Source organism: Saccopteryx bilineata, chromosome X (genome assembly GCF_036850765.1).
Source record: "Saccopteryx bilineata isolate mSacBil1 chromosome X, mSacBil1_pri_phased_curated, whole genome shotgun sequence".
NCBI lineage: Eukaryota > Metazoa > Chordata > Mammalia > Chiroptera > Emballonuridae > Saccopteryx > Saccopteryx bilineata.
The window spans coordinates 141,270,598-141,289,485 of record NC_089502.1 but is presented as its reverse complement, the minus strand read 5'-3'; the positions used below and the strand labels follow the sequence as shown (position 1 = coordinate 141,289,485).

General features: G+C 52.1%; 1 protein-coding gene across 1 annotated transcript in view; it reads left to right on the top strand.

Annotated features, from left to right (window-relative positions):
- The window catches only part of SHROOM2 (shroom family member 2), a 129,031-nt gene extending 116,120 nt beyond the window's left edge, over positions 1 to 12,911 (top strand). The window contains exons 7-10 of the mRNA XM_066248647.1: positions 3,971 to 4,483; positions 5,781 to 5,964; positions 8,283 to 8,555; positions 10,177 to 12,911. Of these exons, the coding sequence (XP_066104744.1) occupies positions 3,971 to 4,483; positions 5,781 to 5,964; positions 8,283 to 8,555; positions 10,177 to 10,443 (1,237 nt within the window). The 3' untranslated portion in view covers positions 10,444 to 12,911. The remainder of the gene's footprint in view (positions 1 to 3,970; positions 4,484 to 5,780; positions 5,965 to 8,282; positions 8,556 to 10,176) is intronic.
- The last annotated feature ends 5,977 nt before the right edge of the window (positions 12,912 to 18,888 follow it).

The following is an 18,888-nucleotide window of genomic DNA, read 5'->3' as shown; positions in this document are numbered from 1 at the left end:
GGGTCCAACCTGCAGCCTCTGGTGTGCTGGGTCAATGCTATATCCATTGAGCCATCTGGCCAGGGCTAGAACTGGTTTTTTTTTTATCTTGAAAAGAATAATTCAGGCCCTGGCCAGTTGGCTCAATGAATAGAGCATCAGCCCAGTGTGCAGACATCCCAGGTTTGTTCCCTGGTCAGAGCACACAGGGAAGCGACCATCTGCTTCTGTATCCTCCCTCGTCTCCTCCCACAACCAGTGGCTCCATTAGTTCAAGTGTTGGCCCCAGGCTCTCAGGGTAACTCAGTTAATTTGATCATTGTCCCCAGACCCCTGGGGGTTGCCAGGTGGATCCCAGTCAGGGTGCATGTGTCAGTCTGTCTGTCTCCCCTCCTCTCACTTAAAAGGTATAAGAAAAGAGGCCCTGGCCGGTTGGCTCAGCGGTAGAGCGTCAGCCTGGCGTGCGGGGGACCTGGGTTTGATTCCCGGCCAGGGCACATAGGAGAAGCGCCCATTTGCTTCTCCACCCCCCCCCCTCCTTCCTCTCTGTCTCTCTCTTCCCCTCCCGCAGCCAAGGCTCCATTGGAGCAAAGATGGCCTGGGTGCTGGGCATGGCTCCTTGGCCTCTGCCCCAGGCTCTAGAGTGGCTCTGGTCGCGGCAGAGCGACGCCCCTGGTGGGCGTGCCGGGTGGATCCCAGTCGGACGCATGCGGGAGTCTGTCTGACTGTCTCTCCCCGTTTCCAGCTTCGGAAAAATACAAAAAAAAAAAAAAAAAAAAAAGGTATAAGAAAAGAAAATAATTCAGCAGCAGACGACCTGCCTCATACCACCCTGAGTTTCCATGTATCATTGCAGCCACAGCTTCGTGTGTGGTGTCACTCAAAATGCGGGAGTCTCTTAAATCACCTTCCAGCTGCTAACCTGGACATGCGGAAAGGAAGGGAAAGCCATCAGGTGCCGTGTGTGGTGGGTCCAGTGTCAGATATTGTCCCAAGCCAGCTGGCCTAGACCCCTCCATCCTCAGGAGCCGGGCAACCCTTGCCTGCCACTCGTTACTGGAGTTGGCTCTGGGAGGTGGGCATGGATTTCTGTTTTTTTCGCACCAGAAGTGAGGGCCCGTTTTCTTACTGTATCTTTTTTGTGAGTTTGAGGATTTCAGTAAGCAGTAGGAATATTTAGTGAATGTACGATGGGGTTCTTCAGGTATCCACATTGTTTGAGAGTTCCATTTCCATCTAGCACGTCATCCAGCACAGCAGTGGTCAAACCAGGTGTCCCTGCCCTGCAAGCTCTCATCATGAGCCTGAATTCTGGTCAGAGACCAGAGCCATCTCCAATGTGTCCTCTCTATCCTCTGGGATCACAGTAGGACAAAAGGTGGCCATACCACCCACGAAAGGAGCTACGGGGCCTGACCAGGCAGTGCCGCAGTGCATAGAGTGTTGACCTGGGATGCAGAGGACCCAGGTTCAAAACCCTGAGGTCATTGGCTTTGAGCATGGGCTCATCCGGCTTGAGTGCAGGCTCACCAGCTTGAGTGTGGGGTCCCTGGCTTGAGCATAGGATCATAGACATGACCCCGTGGTCACTGGCTTTAGCCCAAAGGTTGCTGGCTTGAGCCCAAGGTTGCTGGCTTTAGCAGGGGATCACTGGCTCGGCTGGAGCCCCCGGTCAAGGCACGTGTGAGAAAGCAATCAATGAACAACTAAGGTGCCGCAACTATGACTCAGTGTTTCCCATCTCTCTCCCTCCCTGTCTGTCCCTCCCCCTCTACCGGGGCAGTCCCTCTGCCCGCTCAGAATGCAGCTGCCCTGTGCCGGCCTCGAGCTGGCAGCAGGGAGTCCAAGGGAGAGAAAACGCGATGTCCCCACCTGCAGAATTTCGGAGGCGTTGCTCATTCCCAAAGTGCATCCACTCTTGGGCTCAAACTAGAACACTTACTTTTATATCTTTTCAAATTCTCTATCTCTTCTTTCTTATTTTTTTAAACGATGTATGAAGTAGAGTTGATGCCCAGCAGTGAGCTCAGGCATCTTCCTGCGTCAGGCTGTGTGTGAGAGCAGAGAGCCAAGAGGGCTGCCCCGGGTCCTTGGGGCAGATTACCGTTCCCTTGAGCATTGGGACTGAGAGTCCCCTGAGGGGTCGTGTAGAGTGCCAGAGCAGAGTGGCGTGCAGGCTGGCTGACTCCCGGGGTGGGCTGTGTGAGCAGAGCAGGGTGGACTGTTTGATGTTGGTGGCTGCGGGTGAATTGCCCTCTGGGAGCTGGACTCTGACAGTGGCCAGGCCCCCAGAGGTCACCAGGGTGCCTTTGGATTAGGAATTGAGGAGACCTGCCTGCGGTGAGGTCCAATCCACGATGTTTTCTCATTTTGAAGTAAGAGTTTATGAAACTCCATATGTGGAAGCCTGGACAGTTTTCTGCACCAATGCCGGAAGGGGTAGGCTGGCTCAAAAATCAGTAACTGAGGGTTGGTGTTGAGCAGTGTGAAATGAGAGGAAAGGAGGGGACTCCTGTATGTTCTCGCTTGGTTAAGTTGCCAGAATTTTTACCTCTAAAGTGTAGCAACTCAAACTGGTGTTGTCTGCATAGTTAACCTTTTATGTGAGAAGGGAGGAGTAGTGAGGCAGACTCCTGCATGTGCTTCTACCGGGATCCAGGGATCCACCCAGCAACTCCTGTCTAGGGCCAATGCTCCAATCAACTGAGATATCCTCAGCGCCCAGGGCCACGCTCGAACCAATGAAGCCACTTCTGAGGGAGGGGCCGAGGGAGGGGGAGAGAAGCAGATGGTCGCTTCTCCTGTGTGCCCTGACCGGAATCGAAACCGGGAGGTTCATATGCCCGGCTGCCACTCTATCCACTGAACAACCTGCCAGGGCCTATAGTTAGCCTTTTAAACTGGACTCCCAATGGTGGTGTTTGTGGGAACCGCATACGAACAGCAGATTAAGTACATCTGCTCTTCACAGTTTTCGCTGGTGGAGAAGGAAATAGAAGAGTTGCTTCACAGCGGTGTACACAGCACACCCTTATGAATGGGAAGAAGGTCATCCCGCATTCCCAGCCTCCAGTGGAAGGGTGAAAAAAATGGCATTTCATTTAGAGCCCAGAGCATCCTCGTGACCCACAAAATGAGGTCTGTTTGGGTCACGTCCTCGAAGTGGCATTCAGCCCCAAGTTAGAAATAAGTCTGGAGTTTGGGTTGCGATTTTGGCTCGCATTTTCTTCCTTCTCGGGCACCAGGAGATGGCTCTCTTTTTCCGGTGTGTCCTTTAAAAATACTTGGGGCCTGACCAGGCGGTGGTGCAGTTAATAGAGTGTTGGACTGGGATGCGGAAGGACCCAGGTTCGAGACCCCGAGGTCACCAGCTTGAGCGCGGGCTCATCTGGCTTGAGCAAAGCTCACCAGCTTGGACCCAAGGTTGCTGGCTCCAGCAAGGGGTTACTCGGTCTGCTGAAGGCCCATGGTCAAGGCACATATGAGAAAGCAATCAATGAACAACTAAGGTGTCGCAACGAAAAACTGATAATTGATGCTTCTCATCTCTCTCCGTTCCTGTCTGTCTGTCCCTATCTGTCCCTCTCTCTGACTCTCTGTCCCTGTAAATAAATAAATTAAATTAAATTAAAAAAAAAATACTTGGGAACAGGTTTCTGTCCCGGTGGCCCTTCTCTGTAGGGTCCCCCTGGATGTGGTCCAGAGAGGGGTGTCCAGGATGCAGCTCCATTTTCTCTGTCTTGACCGGGCGCCCCTTCAGTTTCTTGTAGCAAGAAGTTATTTTATTTATTTATTTCTTCTAAAGGGAAAGAGTGTGCTCAGTTCAGATAATGTTCAGATTGCACAGTGTGTCCGGTGTGTGCGGTGGGACCCTTGGCTAGTCGGCCACTGGAATGCTGGTGCAGGGTGCCACCCGCCAGGTTCCCACCCCAGGGTGGGAGCCAGGCCTGGGTGCAGCTTCCCTTTCAGCAGGTGGCTCCTCTCTCTGCAGGATCGAGCGGGTGATCGACAACACCACGGTGAAGATGGTTCCCATCAAGATCGTGCATGCCGAGAGCCAACCCGAGAAGGAGAGCCGCCAGGGCCTGGCCCGCACCACTGAGCTGCCCGAACTGCCCAGTGGGCTGGAGAGGGACCAGATCAAGACGCTGAGCACATCGGAGCAGTCCTACTCACGCTTCTGCCTGTACAGCCGCCCTGGCTCCGAGCCCCAGCCCCGGGCCCTGGCTCCCAGCAGCCCCGATGGCCAGGCCTCCCCGCCTGCGCTCAGCTATGCGAAGGCCCGCGAGAGGACGGCCGAGGACCTGAAGTCAGAGGAGCTGGCCCGCGAGATCGTGGGGAAGGACAAGTCTCTGGCCGACATCCTGGACCCCAGCGTAAAGATCAAGACCACCATGGACCTGATGGAGGGTATCTTCCCCAAGGACGAGCACCTCCTAGAGGAGGCCCAGCAGCGGCGGAAGCTGCTCCCCAAGGTTCCCTCTCCCCGGACCGCAGAGGAGAAGTGAGTAGACGCTGCCCAGTAGTCCACGTCTAGCAGCATGTGCTGCTGCCGGCGTGTCTTAGGCTTACGGGACTATGGGGACGTGTGTATGTATACCCATAACTGCTTTTGGGGGTCTGGCTTCCATAAGGGCTGCCCTGGTGCTTAGCACTCAGGCTGTTTGCGACCTTCCCGGAACAGAAGCTGAGGCATTGCAGGCGGACCCTGTTTCTGGGGACGGTGACTTTGGTGCCTGACAAAGACAAAAAATCCTGCAGCTCCTGTGCCTTCTTGACATGAGGCTGATGTCGTTTTCGGTGATGCCCACAAGGCACCTTACTCAGATGAGAGTGGTTCTCAGCAGGGCCATTGCGTTTCCCGAGGGGACAGTTAGCAGTATCTGGTACAGCGTTGATTGTCACAAGTAGGGGAGGCACCTGGTGGGTGGAGACCAGGGCTGCTGCCAAACACCCCTTCATGCACAGGGCATCTACTGCAAAGAATGACCTACCCCAGATGTCGCTAGTGGCGAGGTTGTCGTAGAGGAGTAAAGGCCCCTACATCAGTGTGCATGTTTATGACAGGGGTGTAATACTCTGGATACAGCTGAATAAATGCATAGTTTTCTTAGAATGTATTTTTATTTATATTTGTATTTATTAATATTTCTAGAGAGAGGGGAAAGAAGAGAGAGAGAAACATTGACTTGTTGTTCCATTCATTTATGCACTTGTTGGTTGGTTCTTGTATGTGCCCTGACTGAGGATTGAACCTGAAGCCTTGGTGTATGGGGACAATGCTCTAACCAGCTGAGCCACCTGACCAGGACAGTTTGGACTGGTTTTTCAAATACCACTTTTCAGCCCTTTGGTTTCAGTCATCTGCCCGCAAAGGTGCATGGGGTCCCGTCTTCCCTTTGATGATGGGCACAAGATGCCATAGTGCCCCGCAGAACAGCAGACAACAGAAATAGTGTGCAACAAGGACCAGAACCAGAGGAGGCCAGTGTGCTTTCTGGAAGCAGGTTGCAGGGGCCCTCTCTTGTAGACAGTGGCACTCACACTGTCCTCATAACCTCGGACGCTGCTGGAGAAAGCTCTGTGCTCTTTCCCTTTCTGGGTGCAGATGTTTAGATGCCCTTACTTACTGAAGTTGCCCCTTTTCTAAAAGCTAGGTTCCTTAGACTTTATGAGTATGCATTTGGCTACTTTTTATCTTCATCTTGAGCACTGACAGCTGTCACAGCCCGGGTTGGCGGGCCGAGGCCGCGCTTGTGCAGATGTGCGCGGCTGATGGACATTGTGACGTTTCTCCCCAGGAGGGAGGAGCCAAGAGTGCCGGCAGCCGTGTCCCTGGCCACCAATTCCGCCTACTACAGCACGTCAGCCCCCAAGGCGGAGCTGCTCATCAAGATGAAGGGCCTGCAGCAGCAGCAGCAGCAGCAGCAGGGGCCCGAGGAGGACCCTGCGAGTGACCAGGACCACGACCTGTCCGTGAAGAAGGTAAGGAAGCCGCAGTCCGCACAGAGGTGCACACAGGCCCTGCGCTGCGTGGCAGTGGGCCTCTCTGCAGGACATTGACGTGTGGAGCAGTCATGTTAAAGCCCTGTGGTTAAATCTTCTCTTCCAAAATTGGACCTTTTCCCCTGGGATCTCTTTGCCATCTTTTTGGAATGAGATCCAGGGTCCAATTAGCTACGTGGGCACCATTCTTCTCCTTCATTTCAAGTTCAACTGGTGTGCCCATTCTATCCTGATGAAAATCTAGGGGAAGAATTATGTGCCCTTCAGTGAGTCACATGTTCCTCTTGGAATATCAAGTTCAGTTGTCTAACCAGATGACCATAAGTGCAGCAGTGGGTTGTAATGTGCTTGCTTAACTGAAAAGCACCATTTGAGCAACTCCAAGATCTCTCATGGGCACTTGAGGCTATGGCGGTAGACAGAACAGAAGAGAGCCCTGGCTTCCCTGGCACAGCGTGTGTTCTTATGGGGAGGTAGGTGGACAGCTAACATATAAACAGATGTACCCAGTCAGCACACTACAGCCCATGGGCCATACCTGCCCCACTGCCTACTTCCATAAATAGAGTGCTGTTTGCCTGGCCTGTGGTAGTCCAGTGGATAAAAGGTCAACCTAGAACACTGAGGTCCCCAGTTAGAAACCCCAGGCTTGCCTGGTCAGGGCACATATGACAAGCAGCTGCTATAAGTTGATGCTTCCTGCTCCTTCCCTGCCCCCTTTCTCTCCTGGTCAGGGCCCCTGCGGGAGTCTGTCTCTCTGCCTCCCCTCTTCTCAGTTCAAAAGAAAAAAGCAGTAAGACACTGGCTTTTCTGGGGCCAGGATTGCCCCTTTTGAGCCATTCCTATAATTTTTCTCAGATAAACAGTGATAGAGGAGGCGCTAATGTCTCCTTTGTCTGCCGCTCAAATCAGGCCACAAAATCTGCTTCGCTTTAGGGTGGTGGCTGATTGAAAGGTCTTAGCCATTTTATTCTGCTCTTTGAAAATTAATCATTTAAAGGCCTGGAGGGAGGGGAGAAAGAGGAGTGAGGGTTTAATGGGCAGAGTTTCTGTTGAAAATTCTGGAGGTCTGGTGGTGGTAATGGTGACACAGCAACATGAATGTACTTAATGCTGCTTTTTAAAAGTAGGTCAGCCTGACCTGTGGCGGTGCAGTGGATAAAGCGTCGGCCTAGAACGCTGAGGTCGTTGCCAGTTAGAAACCCTGCGCTTGCCCGGTCTAGGAACATGTGGGAGTTAATGCTTCCTGCTCCTTCCCCTTCTCTGTCTTTCTGTCCTCTAAACTGAATAAAATCTTTTTTTAAAAAAAAGTAAGCATGATTTTCTAAAAAAATAAAATAAAAGTGGGTCAGATGGTAAAGTTTATGTTATGTCTTTTACCACATTAAAAAAATTAGTCTTTCATTTGCATTTTGGGCAAGCTAAAATCAGTAGGTTATTCTAAAAGACACTTAAGTGCACTGTTGCCCCTTTATCTTAATTTTTAGTTGCTAGTTCTACATAAAGGGCCCCTTTTAATCATGGACTTCAGTACCAGATGTAAGACTAAATAACTGTCCATGTGAGTCTTTAAATTGGAAACATCTAATAAAGTGTCGACCTGGGAACGCTGAGGTCGCCAGTTCAAAACCCTGGGCTTGCCTGGCCAAGGCACATATGAGAGTTGATGCTTTCTGCTCTTCCCTCTCTCTCTCTTTCTTTCTCTCTCTCTCTCTAAAAAAACAAAAAAACAAAAACTGAATAAAGTTAAAAATAAAATATTTTTTTAAAAAATTGGAAACATCCAAACTATGAAACGCAAGGTTTCATGCAGACCCTGAGAATTTCTGCAGAGATTTGGGTTGAGCCTGACCTGTGGTAGTGCAGTGGGTAAAGCATTGATCTGGAACGCTGAGGTCACTGGTTCGAAACCCTGGGCTTGCCTGGTCACAGCACATATGAGAGTTGATGCTTCCTGCTCCTCCCCCCCCCTTTTTTTCTCACTCTCTCCTCTTTTTAAAGTCAATAAATTTAAAAAAAAATTCAGGTTGAAATGAGATTGACCGTGAGTGGCCTGGAGAGGCCAAGTCCCTTATAATCTGATACATTAAGAGGACAAGCATAGCTTCGTTTTATTTCTAAATTAAATGCCAGTGATTTGATCAGAAACCATTATGCTTGCTCTGGTCTTACAAATCTCTTATTTGATGATGCAAAATAAACTCTCCCACTGAGTTACGTATGTGGGGCGCCTGTGGCGGCGGCAGTCCTGGGTGCAGGACCCTAACGCGGGGTTGCCTGCCACCTGTGCCCTGCAGCAGGAGCTCATCGACAGCATCAGCCGCAAGCTGCAGGTGCTCCGGGACGCCCGTGAGAGCCTGCTGGAGGACATCCAAGCCAACAGTGCCCTCGGAGAAGAGGTGGAGGCCCTTGCCAAGGATGTCTGCAAACCCAATGAGTTTGACAAGTTCCGCATGTTCATCGGGGACCTGGACAAAGTGGTCAACCTCCTTCTGTCCCTGTCAGGGCGCCTGGCCCGGGTGGAAAACGCCCTCAATAATCTGGATGACAGCACTTCTCCGGGGGACCGGGTATGTACCAGCGTGTCCGACCCAGAATCCCGGTTATCAGGGGCTTGGGAAGGTTCTCCTTGGCATGTTGAGGGGATGTCTTTCACACAGTGGCCTGTCCACCTCACAGCTCTCTCTGCTTGTACTTGAGGGATAACGTGGTCCTCCGGGGTGCTGGGCTCCATCTCCCTCTCACCATTCCAGTGGGTCCCTGGTAGAGATGAGGATGGGCAGGCTCTTCATGCCCTTGGCTGTGTGCCGTCCACATTCTGCTGCCACAGCTGGTGCCTCTCTGGCTCAGGGAAGCTCGGTTTTTGATAGACAGATGCGCTCACGCGTTAACAGATGTGGAGTCAGGTTTTAGAAGGGTTCCTTCCTGCTTCCCTTGCAAAATAAATGCAGGAATGGACCCGTGGAATCCTCCCCACAGTGAGCCCTGCCGGGTTTAGCCTGGGGTGAATTTCTGGAGTCCCTTACGATCTGCTCCCCCTTTGGTTTGGGCTGAAGTGGCTTTACCTCCGCTCTTTCCATCCAAGTACATCACACCTTTGTTGCTCAAGCACCCGGGCTCTGGCTGTCCCACAGGAGTGGGCAGGATGGCCTGGGACGTCCTGTGGTCAGGGGCACTTCCTCGGAGGCGCACACCAAGGGCAATTGCTGTTTGGCCACTGTTTGAGAGCAGCTCACCTTTCCTGAGCTTCTGTATTTGCAAAGTGCAGCCGCATCTTGGCATCTTGGCCGGATACTCCCACAGGACCCTTGCTAACAGTCCTCCGCCCTGCTGCAAGGCAGCAGCACAGCAGGGAGCCTGGGTGATGCCCCCAGTAAGAATCCGAAAGTCACATGGAGGAAAGGAATTCCTGGCACCCCCAAGCAGACAAGGGAGGACACTAAATGCATTCACGCCTTCCCTTCTTTGTGTTCATTATACTTCAAGGGTGTAGGGAAGGGAGGCGCGTGTTCTGCAGGTACAGAGAGTGATTGTGAGTGCCACGTTTGGGGAATGGGGCCATCCCTGTGCCCCAGATCGGGGCCCTTGTAAGGAGTGAGATATCTGCGCCCCACAGCCCTGGGTATCTCCCTACCTCCCTCTGCACGCTCTGGTGCCCTCCCCCACCTTCCCCTGCGTGCTCCCACGCCCTCCCCCACCTCCCCCTGTGCCCTCCTGCGCCCTCTTGTATAAGTCCCCCGCGGACTCCCTCTCCTTCTGTCTGGAGGGCTTACAAACCCCACCCTGGAATTTCTTTAAAATCTGTCCCTTTATCTAACTTTGTGACAGTATTGTCACAGGAAAAACCCTTGACACAGGTAGAATCCCCGAGTCTTTTGTACCTTGTAAGCATCTCCGAGTTCTGTCATTTTTAGTCTCTGGGTCACTCCTGTGAGCCAGTCAAGGCCACTGGGAGGCACTGGAGCTGTGCAAGGTCCATGAGCACCTGCAGGAGGGGAAGGATTGGAGCCTGCCACACCCACAAGGTCCGTTCTGGCCCCGTTCTCAGTGCCTCTGCTCTGGGCCCCCAGAGCTGCCGCTGCTTTAGCTCAGGTCCTCAGCCGGCTTCCCCCCTCCCCCTCCCCCTCTCCCTCCCCCCTCCCCCTCTCCCTCCCCCCCTCCCCCTCTCCCTCTCTCTCTCTTTTGCCACAGCAATCACTGCTTGAGAAGCAGCGGGTCCTCATCCAACAGCACGAGGATGCCAAGGAGCTTAAGGAGAACCTGGACCGGCGGGAGCGCATCGTGTTCGACATCTTGGCCAGCTATCTGAGCGACGAGAGCCTAGCGGACTACGAGTACTTTGTGAAGATGAAGTCGGCCCTGATCATCGAGCAGCGGGAGCTAGAGGACAAGATCCACCTGGGTGAGGAGCAGCTCAAGTGCCTGGTGGACAGCCTGCAGCCCGAGAGGGGCAAATAGAGGGTCCTCCCTGGTGGGGGACGGAGGCCGGGCCGCCGTGGCTGGTCCCCAGGATGTAGGTCCTGACACCCCGGCCTGTATTTATGTCCTAGAGCAAGACTCTTCCCATAGCAAAATGGGTGTTAGAAAAGCAATAACTCTTCGTGTCTGTTTGGGGTGATTTATTGAAGTTTTTCATTTCCCTTCGGAATGCTGAGCCTAGTGGCTCCCTGTTAGGTGTCTTCCTTTCCAAGGAACCACACACGGCACTGGGCTATGGTAGACGGCGAGCTGCTGCCCGGGAGACCGAGGGCTCTGGCCCCATCACACAGGCGAGGGCTCGTTGGCAGGGGTTGGTCTACCCTTCCTCCTGTCTCTAGCTGCTGCACCTGCCACTCGGGAAGCAACCGAGTGAGTCCCCAGGGTGCATGAGAGGGGAAGCCCTGGCTGACGTCTTCTCATGATTCATCTAGGGCGAGGGGAGCCATGTTTTATCCGTGTCTGTCCAACAGTGTTGGCATTCATTGTCTCTGTCATATAATGATGTTCTCTGACCCATCAGAAACCATAATGATGATGAAGATGATGGTGATGATTAATTTATTGACACTTTATAAAGGTGAATAGTTTGCAAGTGGTTAAAAACCAACTGTGAAATGCAGAGCCTGTGTGTTGGGTTCACTCATTCTAAAATCGCCACTGACATCATGTGCATGTTTGAAAACACAGACACACACACAGCAAGTACCTTTAGTCTGTCTCACCTCTGACGGCATGGGTCAAATGTTTTTGTGAAATGACTTGGTTAAAAGTGTGTCCTGTAGTCATGTGCTTGCTAGAAGTTTGTTTCCTAAGACCCGTGGGATGTTTATGAAATTACCCCCCCCCCCAGAACATTTGTTTTGTGTACGTACTGTCATTGATGGCAATGGATTCCTTCTCTCTTTTTTGCCTCTTTAAATCTGTCACCGTGCCGTGAAGGCATTTTATCTACTGTAAGAACCCTGCCTCTGGTCTTTTAGAGGGTTCCTTGGACTGGACAGCTTTGCCCCAGAGGTTACAGATTCTGGACTCTTTTTATTGCTTCAAATTGCAGGATCCTAAAGACAGTCTATTCACTTTAAAAAGCAAAAACAAAACACTGTTGTCTGTCAATTTCCAGTTGCCAAATCACAGACTGGGAGATGACAGTTGCAAGTCACATATGTGACAAATGTCCAGAATATATAAAGAACTCTAGAAAACTCAACTGGAATAAAAGCAGCCCAATGAAAGTGTGGGCAAAAGAGGTCACCAAAGAGGATACGATACATACCTGGCAAACCAGCATAGGAGAAAGATGGTCAAGAAGCCAGTGGGTTATCGATTGGTTTTCCCTAACTCACTGCAGAGCTGGTGTGCTGCCTCATGGATGCCCAACTGATGAAATGCATGGTTCGTAGTGGGAGGACCCCTTGGATGAGTTCATGTCCAGGGAACGTGGGCATGTCTCTGATGGAGGGATCATTTCCATTCCCGTTTCCCCTTCTCCCCATAAAAGAAGTTCTCCAGCAGATGGGGAGACATCTCTTTGTCAGCAGTGACCACCGCCTTACCAAAGCACACACACACACTAATGTCTTAGGACAGTTGTCCACGCTTCCTGAGCCAGACCGCTATGCTGATGTCAGTGGGCTCCGAAGCGGGGTCTGAACAGACAAGCTCCAGCGTGCAGGCAATAAACACTTTTTGGCCACCGAACCATGCCAAAAAGTTAAAACGCTTTTTTTCAGAAGTTTTCACTCCTATGGCATTGAACTGTATGACTTGAAAAAACCTGCCGATGACGTGTCCTGCTCCCTGAGGCTCGGTGTGGTCCCACAGTCAAGCTGGCTGTTCACGGAGCTACGTCTTTCTCCCTCGGGAAGACAACCCCAGCGATTTCTGCGTTTTTGGTGTTTAATCAACACAAAGCTTTTACCTGTGATCCCTCCTACCCCCACCCTCACCGCAGTTCAGTATTGTGATCATTCTGATGATATATATGTAAAATGTGAGTAACAGAATCTGTATGTCTGTACCCAGCCTTTTAATGTCTTTCGAGGACTGTGTCATCCCTAGCGACACAGTGCTGTCCCCTTTTTAGCCACCCAAGCACCTGTGATCACAGCTGTCCTGTCTGCTCCCTTGTTGGTCCTCTTCGGTGTCTGGTTAGCAGGGACCCAAAGATTCCAGAGAGCCAGTGCACGTAACTCTGTATATATAGTTATATCATTGCATATAACGACAGTCTGGTGCTAATGTCTTGCCCTTGGTGTTCTAAGGTGGTGGCCACCCCCTACCTATCCTCGCTCAGCTGTGGAATGCTCTGTGTAGCAAGATTTCCGTCCGGGCTGTTGCCTGTGGCCTTCACTGTGGAAAACTGTGTAAACATTTCGTGCTCGACACTTAACCACTGACCTCTCAGCGGATCCTCCTGCTTGACTTTAACAAAATAAATAGTGTCTTTCAGTGCATGGAGTATGTCTTCTGATTTACCTGTGTTATTACACTTTTTTTTTTTTAAAGAATCGGAATGTCTCACTTTGTGTCGGAGTCATAATCCCTTCACAACTTGTGGGATGGATGGTATGTGTGTAACTATTTGTGCCCGTCTAGATGAGGCCAGGCAGTGAGCAGTCAGGAAACGTCAGGGACGTGGGTTACGTAGGTGACCTGCTGTCACAGGAATGCGGCCAGTGCCCAGTGAGAATGATTTCTTGACCTCATGAACGTGTGGAGCAGCAGGCTCTGCTCTGTGTGGCTTACCTGCCTCATTGGCCAAGGCATGTCAAGGGCACGTGCACATGAGAACAAAACCAGTGACAAAGGCACTTTTCATATCTCTGGTCCTGTCATGCCTGCTGACGACATCCCATGGCCGAACCCAAGGTCAAAGGGAGAGGGCCGTGCCTGCCTTTTTAGTGGAAGGTACTATCAACTCCCATGATCACATGTAGGTATACAGAAGTGTGAATTAGGGCCATGCACAGTCTGCCATTGTGACAAGTGCCCGTGAGTATGGAGTAGCTCTTACGTATCCTGACCCAGAAGCCTGGCTCCTGGAGCAAAGTCACCTCCATCACGAGCAGCTCAGCCTCGCTGAGCCTCAGTTTTCCCCTTTGTACTTGGAGAAGACCTGTTGTGAGATTAAATGTGCTAATCCCTGGGCGTGTGAGGGAAACTTGCTCAGAAAAGGTAAGTGTGCCCCTGTTTTCCTCACTGGATCTGGACCTGGCGGAAAGGCCTTCCCCTCCTCGGAACCACCCAGGAGACGGTGCTTGCTCTTGGCGAGTGTGAATAGAAATAATTCTGTTATGGAGTGGGTTTGTGGGACCCGAAGGTTGGGTGATTGAGAGGGTGGGGTTCTTTTTTATAAAAATTATTCGGAATTGGGTAGAAGGGTGACTGTTGAGATGGGGGTGAGAGGAATTCACACAAATTACATAATTTTAAAAAGCGGACAGATGCCACACCTGTTTTAGTTTAATTGTTGGCTTCTGCCAGGCCGCTGGTGCCGTCATCTTTCGGTTCTGAAATGGTCCATAAGTACACAAGGACTGTGCAGCTGTGACCCATGGCCCGTGATGCATCGATGGCAATGTGTGGTGGGGTATGGTCCTGCGTGCGCGGGCTGATGCAGTTTTGCCGGTGCTTTGGAATGGTACGTCAGATGTCCGAGTTGGGTGCACCAGAGTCTAGGACACTCACTCCATGGTGGTCCTGCTTGTGGTGCCGCCCCAGGTCTGGACCCTCCGAGCACAGCCACTCTGAGTGTGTTTCTGCAGGTCCCCTTAAAAGTGGGAAACAGATGCACCATGTCCTTATTCTTGTGTGTGCTGCGTCTCGGAAGTCACAGTGACCCCTAAATGTAAATCTTAGGTGTGTTCTCTGCAGTGTGAAAATGCCCGTGGTGCTCTGGCCAGACAGCTCAGTTGGTTAAAGCATCGTCCCAAAGCACAGAGGTTGCTGGTTCAATTCCTGGTCAGGGCACATACAAGAATGGATCAATGTCCCTGTCTCTCTCTTTCTCTCCCTCTCTCTAAAAAATCAATAAAAATTAAAAGAAAAAGAAAATACCATGGCGGCACCCAAGACAGGGAGGGGAAGAAGAAGAGGAAGGCAGGGTGGGAAAGATATGGGAGATTAACTGAATGCCGTTAGAACGTCTCTGGCAACGCTGGCAACTTTGACCAGGGCATGGGACCTTATGAGCACATCAGTGGCCCCAAACGTTAAGTTTATGAGCTGCACTGTGAATCCGTTGCTAGTTTAAACCTGGCTATAAAATTCAACCAAACCTGACCAGGTGATGGCACAGTGGATAGAGCATCAGCCTGGGATGCTGAGGACACAGGTTTGAAACCCCAAGGTCTCCAGTTTGAGTGTGGGGTCGCCGGCTTGCGCGCGGGATCATAGAAATGACCCCGTGGTTGTTAGCTTGAGCCCAAGGTCGCTGGCTTGAGCAAGAGGCTACTGGCTCGACTGGGGCCCCCCAGTGAAGGCACAAATGAGAAAGCAATCAATGAACAACTAAGGTGCCGCATCTAGGAGTTGATACTTCTCATCTCTCTCCCTTCCTGTCTCTCTCTCTGTCTCGCAAAAATAAATAAAAAATCAACCAAGTCATGTTACCTAACCACATCAAGAGGTGTCCTCAGCACAGGTGATGGCCCCAGGAATGAGCCTGATGGACGCTCTATTCTTGCCCAACAATACGTCCTACAAACCCCAAGGGAGGGAAATTCATTCAAAACCTACCAGTTCTGTCGAAGGGGTCAAGCTGGTGAAAAGGTGATACCAGATGAAACAGACGCGGCTCACAATTAGAGGAAGGAAAGTCATTCTGCCAACAATGCAGCACCAGCTACCTGGGTCTTACTTGGATGGCAGGGGGACATTGGTATTGGGTCTGTGGGTCACAGTGGCATGCCAGTGTCACTCCTCCTGTTCGCTGCACTGGGGTTCTCTAAGTTGGTTCTGTGCGGGAGGTCTGTGGCAAGATGATGGTCTTTGTGCTCTTTGCAATGTTTTTGGAAGATTGAAATTATTTCAGAATGAAAAGGTAAAGCCCCCCTTTTTTTTCTATGTTAAGAGCAGGCTTCCTTTCACCTCACTGAGAGGAGTTGTCAAGTTGAATTCCAGTATTTCATCGACTGCGGGATCCAGGAAAATGTGACCCGTTGCACAGTGCGAGTTACGCTTGCATGTGTTTCTCACCCCAGTGCCTGTCAGCCTGAGAGCAGCTGGTCCTCACATAACACCCTTTCGTTATAAGGTTGATGAGATTTTTTAAAATCACCTACAGGCCAGGGCCCCTGTGGGTGTACAGTTTGTATGTTCTCCCACGTCTGTGTGGGCTTTTTCTGGGGACTCTGGTGTTCTCCCAAGAGGAGTTTGTGAGGTGACCTCTCATCTCTACATTAGCGCAGTCTTGGTAGGTGAGGGGATGCAACCCTGTGATGGGATGGAGTCCTGTCCAAGGGACTGCCATATGGCGCCCTGGGCCACTGGGATGGGCTCTGGCCACCACCACCCTCAACTGGCATCAGCAGGTTGGGACATCATTTCAGACTTGATTTTATTCACCTTTCTTAAATGTATGGATAGCTCATCTTTATTTCAGTGTTTCATTTAGGAGTGTTTTGGGAGTCTCCATTTACAGGTGTGGTGATGTGTTTGTACCAGAACCACAACCCAGGTCCCTAGGAACTCAACTCTTGTCCGTACAATTAGCTGGCTATGAGACCGGTGTCGTCCTACTTCATTTCGCTTACAGTTGCAGTTTGTAGGACCCTAAGAGGACGGGAAGTGAGGACTCCCTGCACTCCTCTCCCAGGGGTTCTCGGAGCATGGTGAGGTTTCCAAGGGAACCTGCGACAAAGAACCCTGTTTCAGCTTTCCGCTCCAGATTTCCCAAACACATCTGAGTTCGGATGGCATCTGCCCTGTATTTAGGAATGTCATACATGAAAATGCCAACATAGCTTGACAGACACAGGATGGCATGCAGTGGTGGCAATGTGGGACAGTGTTGACTGTGAGGGATTCCCGTGTTGGCTGGGATGGGGTTGAGCACCTGCGTCTACCTCCTGGTAAGACCGTGGCCTTTAATTTTGTGTACATTTTTATCCAGATTCGCTCTGGGTGTGATACAAGATGTGCGAACACACTTACTGCATGCATGCATATGTGTGTCCATGGCTGACGGTATGTATTTAACCAACACTTGGGTGCCAGGGGCACACTTTGCCTCTTGCATGCTACACGAGCCCCCTACCAGTAAGGGTACAAGCACAAGCAGTGTGAGAACCTAGTCTGGACTGCCAGCCCTTCCCTCTCACAGGCCAGCTGCTCCTCCAGTGGTCACTGTCATTCCTGTACAGGTGAGAACACTGAGGCCCTTCAGGGATACAGTGCCAGGTAAGGTGATGCATTCACAGATGTCCTCTTCCTCTTTCCTTAGTCCGTGTCTCTCTCCGTTTCTCCCTCCCCTACCCCTCGCTTCCTTCCCTTCTTCTCTCCTTCCCTCCATCCCTTTCCTTCCTTCTTCCCTCCCTTGCTAGGACCCAAGCCTGCGACCCTGTTGCTAGGCCCCAGCACGTGACCCGGATGTAGGGCCCTGAGCACGTGACGCCGCTGCTGGGCCCCGAGCGTGTGACCGCAGGGCCTCTGGCTTCCCCTGTGCACCACGCACCTTGGCGGTGGCGAAGGGGCATGCAGCGGCCGACCCGCAGGGTGCTCTTCTTCCCTCTATTTGTCCCCCCCACTTCTCCCACCCCTTGCCTCTCTCCCCACCCTCCACTCTTTGCTCCACCCTCCACTCTCTCCCCCACCCTTCATCCCCTCCCCCACCCTCCATCTCTCATCTCCCTCCATCCCCTCTCCCTCCCTCCATCCGCTCTTTTCATCCCATCTCCCTCACTTCCCTGTCTCCGTCCCCCATCTCACTCTCTCTTCCTCCTCCCATCTTCCCCCTTCTCTCCCTACTCCTTCCCCCTCCTAACTTCCATCCCCTCCTCTCTCTTCCCCTCCCTCCTCTCAGTCCTATTTTTCTTCCTTTTTTTTTTTTTTTTTTTAAGAAACAGGGTTATAGAACCCCACATTTTTGAACCTGCTTTTACTTAACAACCCTGGGAGCTTGTCTGGGTCAGGAAACAAGTCTGGAGTGAAGCAGCTCTCCAGAGAGCACCCTGCGGGTCGGCCGCTGCATGCCCCTTCACCACCGCCAAGATGCGTGGTGCACAGGGGAAGCCAGAGGCCCTGTGGTCACACGCTCGGGGCCCAGCAGCGGCGTCACGTGCTCAGGGCCCTACATCCGGGTCACGTGCTTGGGGCCTAGCAACAGGGTCGCAGGCTTGGGTCCTAGCAACCTGGCATGTAGAAGACCGGACAATGTGCAGGCGGTGGAAGATACTCAGGGCGGCTGGCCCTTCGGGCATTTGGGCCAAGGAGAGGCGTCGCAGCTTACCTGCAGACCACGGGGACCGCAGTGAGCAGCAGCCTGCACCCCGGCGGGGTGGCCTGAGGAGCCGTCACCCTCGTCCGCAGGCACCTGCTCGTCACCCTCGTCCGCAGGCACCTGCTCGTCGGGAGACGGGTCACAAGTCAGTGGAGGCTCAACCTTCTTTTTTGTTGGTGTTTTATTCTGGTAAAATGTCCGCTGTGTCCCGCCCGCACCACCACCACCTCCACAACCTTCCCACCCTCCCACAGTGAGAGCCCGTCCCCCGTGAGCGCCGCGCCCCTGCTGCCCACACCCCCAGCACGGAGAGCATAGGGTGTGGACACCAGTCGCCCACACCAGTGTGGACGCGGTCACTACTAGTATTGTAAGGGGGTACCAGTGGGGGGGGTCACATGGGCAGCCACTTTGGGAAACATGGGTGGTTCCTGAAAATGTAACCCAGTCCACGCTTGGATACCAGTGACACCCTGGTCCAGCAAGTCCACACCCCGGTAGGTCCCCAAGAGAAATGAAACCATACACCCGCACAGAGACTTGTCGGTGAATGTCCATAGCAGCAGCGTTGGTAACAGCCAAAAAGTGAAGACAGCTGTCCATCAGCTGCTAAACAGGTCAACAGACAGCGTTATACATGTGATGGAATGTTACTGTGCTACGAAAAGGGACGGAGTACTGATGTGTAGGGCTGAACCCTAAAAATATTATGCTTAGGTAAGACCAGGGACAGGGCCCTTGGATTGTGTGCTTGCCTGGATATGAAATGTCCACAACATGCCACTCTGCGGGGACAGCACAGGTTGGCAGCTGTGAGGGCCTAGGAGGAGATGGGGAGGCACTGCCCACGGGGACAGGAATACTCTTGAGGTGAGAAAACATTCTGGAATTAAGATAGTGGTGGTAGTGCATGATCTTATGACTATAGAAAAGCCCACCGAATTCCACACTTTAAAGTGGTGAATTTTATGGTGCGTGAGTCCTAT